This window comes from Manis javanica, chromosome 11, assembly GCF_040802235.1.
Source record: "Manis javanica isolate MJ-LG chromosome 11, MJ_LKY, whole genome shotgun sequence".
Taxonomy (NCBI): Eukaryota; Metazoa; Chordata; class Mammalia; order Pholidota; family Manidae; genus Manis; species Manis javanica.
Genome location: NC_133166.1, coordinates 111,388,603 through 111,394,602, shown reverse-complemented (window position 1 = coordinate 111,394,602; position 6,000 = coordinate 111,388,603). Strand labels below are relative to the sequence as shown.

Here is a 6,000-nt window from a genome sequence, read left to right as displayed (position 1 = left end):
CTGAATGAAGGCGATGCCTGGGTCTGGTGGCATCCCCCAAGAGGAAGCAGAGACTGACCCTAGCCCACGGCTCAGGAATGGCCAACCACAACGTGGCCTGGGAGCAGAGCCTACCCATCGCCCTCAGGGGCGCTGCGTGCTGAATTAAGCCCCAGGAGCTAGCAGGAGGAGGGGGCCCTGAGCCTCAGAAGCACCCCCACATCTGTCCACAGGGCAGTGGCACCCAGATTATGGGGCACTAAGAAAACGGACACATGGAGACAGGAATGATGAAGCAGATCTCTCATGTATTGACATCAGGAAACATCCACAGCATGTCCTGTGCAACAGAGAGGGATGCATGACACAGGGTATCTGGAATCCTCACCCACTGAGAAGGAAGGGGTCTGGGAGGCAGTCCCCAGGCTCTTAGAGGCTCTCTGAGAGGGCCTTCCTGGGACACAGTCTCTACTTTACACGGATCATTTTCTGCATGATTTGATTTTTAAATAGTGAATCTGATTATTTTTATAATGAAAACATCAAAGACTTCTCTTTGGGGAGCAGTGGGAAGACAGATCCGGCTCCTTAAGCTGGAAGAGGTTTCATGCACACACTTCTCACAAATTAATATCATACACGTTAAAACATTTCCCACCCTATCTTGTTCCAAAAGGATCCACTGCACAAAGACAGAGTGCAGGGTGGGATGGTGAAGACCTGTAAGGGTGCCAGAGGGACCCTCCTGAGGACACAAAGCCATAGGCCACAGCCTGGCCCCCCAGACCACCAGCCCAGGCACTCCGGCTCTCCAAGTGTCCAGGCAGGGCAGGGCCCGCGTCCTGCACTAAAGACAAGAGCACTTCCTGGTGGCATGTGACGAAGAACATTTGGTCAGGAACCCCGAATGGTGTTGAGGTGACCTAGCTACGCACCCAACACAGCAAGCACTGCACAATCTGCTTCAGCAGCTTTCCTGGCTGAATAACACTGAGTAAGGGCCTCAAGCCACTTTGTCCCCTATAAAGGACATTTGTGGACACAAGTGCCATGATCACACTAACAAAATTAATCAAAATTCCTTACTATCACACCAGACCCAGTCCCGACGCACATTTTCCCTAAGGCCTGTGGCTGGTTGTTCAATTGAGGCTTGGAGGCTGTGCATGGTGGCCGCTTCTCAAGTCTCCACCCACAACCGCGGCCTCCACAGGGCCTCCTTGCAGACCTAGCTCGGGGCCCTGTGGAGTGCCCTGCCTTCTGGAGGACCTGCTTGCTGCTGGGCGGCCTCCCTGCCTGTGCCCCTGTGCCCGGGGCTGCATGCCACAGGAAGTGAGATGGACTGCCTTGCTCCTCAAGGGGCCCGGCCAGCGGCTCAGTCGCCACCTGGGAGATGGGAGGGAACATGGAGTCTCTGGCCCCACCCAGATAGCACCTCCGCAGCCAAGGCCCAGAGCTGCACCCCCTTCCACAAGGACCCCTCCCGCTGTCCTTTCTCGCTAGCCCCCACCCCTAACCCCTGGCACCCCTGATCCACTCTCCACCCCTATAGTTTTGGTGCCCTGGGAATGCCATCTAAATGGACTCATGCACCACACGACCCTCCGAGGCTGGCTTTTCCACTCGGCACAATGTCACTGAGATCCGTCCGGCTCTGTCACTAGTCTGTCCCTCTGTCCTTCTGACATGACTCGTTAGTCTCAGAGCTTCCCTTCTGGGGCACCAGATGACTCAAAGTCTCCTTGTGCTCTCGCTCCAGACCTGGAAGGGCCGCTTCTCCAAGGAGAGGGTGCCTCGGTTCTGGCTCTGGGGTGCTCACGGCAATGAGGCTCGTCCCCCTCCGTCTACACAGCCAGGAAATACCTATTGTTTAAAAATCAAGTGTTAGTTTGTGTTGTTTTTTCTGTCGTTATTTAGCAGTGCAGTGACTTTCCCTCCTTGATTTTATGCTTGTATTTTTTCTCTTACATTAAAATCTGCATCTGACATCAATGTACTCAATTTGCTTTGTCCCACAACAGAGCTTAAAGATAACAAAGCCAATATCACTGCAAACAACAAAACAGCTGAATTAAGTGGACGTCTCTGCACGTCTGGCCTTGGGATGTATCCCAGGAAAGAGGCACAACAGAGCAGCCGGTTATTAAGAGCAGTGGAAGCCCTTTGCTCACCGATTCGATCTAGTTTTGTGGCACGTGGTATTTTCCGTAACAGTTGCAATATTTCCAGTCCCTCACACACTTCTGGAATCTCGCCACTCCTGTCACGGGAGGTGTCTTCGCCCCTCCCCAGGAGCATGGGTGGGCCTCTGGGGCAGCCCCCACTCAGGACGGTGGAAGGCACACAGTGTGACTTCTGAAGTTAGATCCCAGAGAGCAGCCAGCTCCTCTTGGGACACGTACCTTTGGAGCTACGGGCTGCCACACTGAAGCCACCCAGCTGGAGACACGCCAGAGGAGCCTCAGGACCCAAACCTTCCCCACCCGCCTGTGCCCGGGGTGGGAGGGGGAGGCCCTGAGAACCACCCAGCCGAGCCCAGCCAACCCAGAACCACCAGTCAGTAACATGATGACCACTGCCGTTTCCAGCCACTAAATGTTGGAGTGATTTGTTATGCAGCAACAGACACCTGGAATTAGATTGTTTCACTCTGTTTAGGGACTTTTTCTCCTTCCTGGTTTAATTTTTTAAGTAAAAATATAAAATATTTCCAAGGTTCAAAACTCAAATATCGCAGTACCTAGAGCCCATCCTCACTGCCGCACAGGCGCCGTGCCCATATGTAACTGTGGGTGTCCCCGAGTGCCCGGCTGATGGGAGGGTTCCAGGCTGCTCCACGGAACAGCCCGCTCATGCACAGAGCACCTCATGCACTTACAGGTGTGCCTGTTGGGCAGTTTCCCACAGGTGAGGTTGCAGGGGCAGAGGATGAATGTGTCTACAGTTGGAAACTGCCAAATGCCCCCCCAGGGGCTGCACTGCTTCACACCCCGATCACTGATGGATGAGAACTGAGTGTTTTGCAGCCCAACTGCCCCAGCACCGATGCTGTCATCATTGTCCTCGGGGACCTGACCTGGGGCCGAGCTTTGCAGGCTCCAAGTGGGTACTGGCGCAGTTTCCACCCTCCTCAACCAAGGCCAGTGAAGCCTGTTGGAGTTCAGGAGGGGATCCTTAGCCCCAGGGGGTGAAAATGCACGAGCAGGGTGGTGGGCATCTGCTCTGCAGGCTTCGACCTGGTGGCAAACAGCTGCCCTGCTGTACTGAGAGCTCCCCTCTCATCTCACGTATGCGGATCCTGGCCCTGTTGCGGTGAACTGGCATCCTGGGACCTGGGAGGCCTACCCTGCTGAGCTAGCCCTTTGTGGCTGCCCACGTGCTGAACCACTGCAGGAGACACTGCAATGTTTATTCGCTAGAACCAGGGGCCGACTGAGCAGCCTTTGTGTGGGGCGTCAGTGGGTCCTGCCAGTTTGAGCCTGTCTTTTTCCTACCCAAATACCTCCAAATGCACCCATACACCAGAGATTAGCTGATAGCAATCTGCATGGGAGGGAGGGGGGAATTCCTCCGCCAGCTAAAGCAGCTCAGCTGACCAAGCACCTCAGTGGTAGCCTGCTGAGCCAGCAGCCCAGCCGTGCAGGGCAATGGCAGAGAGAGCGCCCGGCCTTGCTGTTTGGAAGGATTTATTACTGACGCCTCCCAGCCGACAATGGCATGGGCCTCTACGAACAGGATTCTTAATTTAGCCCCAGGGGCCACTGTAAACATGATCGAGGCACATGGACATCGTCACTGCGACACAGGGGAGAAGCCATCAGTCCACCGGCCGCGTGGTATAAAAACTCAGCCCCTGCCTTTTCATTTGCAGGCTCCATTCTGAACCATCTGCATGTACTCCTTGTAGAGCTTCTCCTGCGCATCAAAGAGCTTCTTCAGCTTCTTGGCTTGTCCTTTGCTCAGCTCTTTGCCTTCTGTGTCATGTGTGGGCAGACCCTGGAACAGCAAGGGCACAAACGGTCACCGGGGGCCAGACCCCCTTTTGGAGTCTTTGGGCTCCCAGTGCTCCGCTCACTGACCGGGGCACATCCACTTGCCTAGGCACACCCCCACCCCATTCAGCAACGCCTGGCCCAGCTGCCCAGAAGCAACGAATCTGGGCACCCTGCAAGCCTGGGTGGGGAGGGCACTGTTTCCATGAGGTTGGCATGACTCAGTTCCGATCCCACCAGCCCAAAAGAATGTAGTGAATACGTATGAGAACCAGCACAGGCCTAGGGGCCTAGTGGCAAAGTGGCTACGACTGGCTGCAGTGAAGGGCCCCTGGGCAGCGGACATGCCCATGGCAGGGCACTTCTAGCCGGCTCGTGAGGGCGAGCCTACAAACTCCGTTTCCAGTCCATCCCAGTTCAGCCCAGGCGACAACTCCCAGTGCCAGAGGCAGCCCCAGGGCAGTGGGCCACGTGCCCTGGCCTGAGACAGGCGCCTGATGCCGCTTCCCTTCAAAGTGCCTCAGACAGAAAACTTGCCCCAAGTTGAAAACCCCTGTCATCCCAGCATAGCGCTCAAACAGGTCCAAGAGAAGAAAACAGTCTTACATTTTCATCAAACCTGGAATATTTGTCACTTTCTGACAAGAACATCTCACGGGGTGGAATCCTCATCTTGGCCAGCTTGGCTGCCTGGAACACAGACACACAGTCACCCTCCCAGCCCCACACTCAGGGGGCAGCAGCAGGCGCAGGGAAGAGCAGCGCAGAGCGGGGACAAGGGCTGCCGAGGCCCGCGCCGCCTGGGAGCCCATGCCCGGCCGGAGGGTGGCACCCTCAGCCAGGCCTCTCCTTGCCAGGTGCCGCCGGCGGACGGAGGCAGCAAGAGCAGGGGGACCCAGGGTATGCGGCCCCGCCCAGCCCCCACCCCGGCCCGGACCCCAACCCCGCAAGTGGCACGGTACTTCTTGCTCCTGTTTTCTCCTGGCAGCCTCCTCTTTCTTCCTCTTCTTCTCTTCTTCAATCTGAGGGAACAGCAGCCGTGAGCCAGGTCTGCCCAAGGCCCCTCTCAGGAGGGACAAACGAAGTCCCCTGCTGCCCCCATTCCTGGTCCCATGAGGAGACGGACCCAGCCAACCCATGGAGAGAGGGGAGGGGCGGGTGGCCCACGGGGTGGGTCCTCAGAGGGCCCGTCAGGGCTCTCAGCGGCTCCCTCCGAGGCTCTTGGCAGCCACCGGGTGCCCAGTCCCCGCAGTGCAAAGGGACACCAGAACACCCGGGCACAGCTGCTGTGAGGGAAGGGCCAGGATGGCGAGCCCGGCCAGTGTTGGGGGCTGCTGGGTGGGGGAGCAGGGACAGCACCACGAGGGCCTGGGGGGATGGGAGAGGTGGGCAGAGGTCAGCAGGTGCCCAGCACGGGCACCCCAGGGGTTAATTCCACAGGTGAAGGTGCTGCAGGAGACACGGTGGAGGCCAGGAACCTGCCTCCCTCCTGGCAGGAAGCAGGGCTGATGGCAGACAGCCCGGAGGAGGGGAGGGGACAGGGCCTTCGCCTGGGTGCTGGGGTGGGGCCAGCAGGGTTGGGTGCCCAGACATGCCACCCCCAACAGGAAGGAGGAACGGGTTTGGGGAGTTAAAGTCATGAGTTCCCTCTAGGACACCCAGGGTATCACCTGCCTCCTGGCTAAGTGGAGGGCAGACAGACAGCAGAGGAGCCACGGGGCCGGGTGAGGTCACCTGGGGTGGCAAGGGCTGGGGCAGGGAGGGCGCATGTGTGGGGGGGAGCAGAGCAGGGGTCCCAGAGAGCAGGGGTCACGGGCTCATGGGGGGGAGGGGGCCACCTGGGATGTGCCCCAGCAGAAGCCCCCACCCCGGCCCGGACCCCAACCCCACAAGTGGCACGGTACTTCTTGCTCCTGTTTTCTGTGAAACAGAAACAGCTTCTCTTTCAGAGAAGCTGAAAGAGCAGTGACTTGAGCAGAGGCGGCTGCGGGTGGGCAGGAAGAGGGGGCGGGAGCAGCTGCTTCTCTCC

The 6,000-nt window shown here is 58.0% G+C and overlaps 1 protein-coding gene across 3 annotated transcripts in view; it reads right to left on the bottom strand.

Annotated features, from left to right (window-relative positions):
• Positions 1 to 267: 267 nt before the first annotated feature.
• The window catches only part of CARS1 (cysteinyl-tRNA synthetase 1), a 44,715-nt gene continuing 38,982 nt past the window's right edge, over positions 268 to 6,000 (bottom strand). For 2 of the 3 annotated variants that reach the window (XM_073217316.1, XM_073217317.1), the window contains 4 exons: positions 4,934 to 4,993; positions 4,578 to 4,661; positions 3,837 to 3,975; positions 268 to 1,842 (listed from right to left, as the gene is read on the bottom strand). In XM_073217316.1, the coding sequence (XP_073073417.1) occupies positions 3,841 to 3,975; positions 4,578 to 4,661; positions 4,934 to 4,993 (279 nt within the window). In that variant the 3' untranslated portion in view covers positions 268 to 1,842; positions 3,837 to 3,840. Of the gene's footprint in view, positions 1,843 to 2,150; positions 3,976 to 4,577; positions 4,662 to 4,933; positions 4,994 to 6,000 lie in introns of all 3 variants that reach the window. The other variant, XR_012123037.1, reaches the window with a different exon arrangement.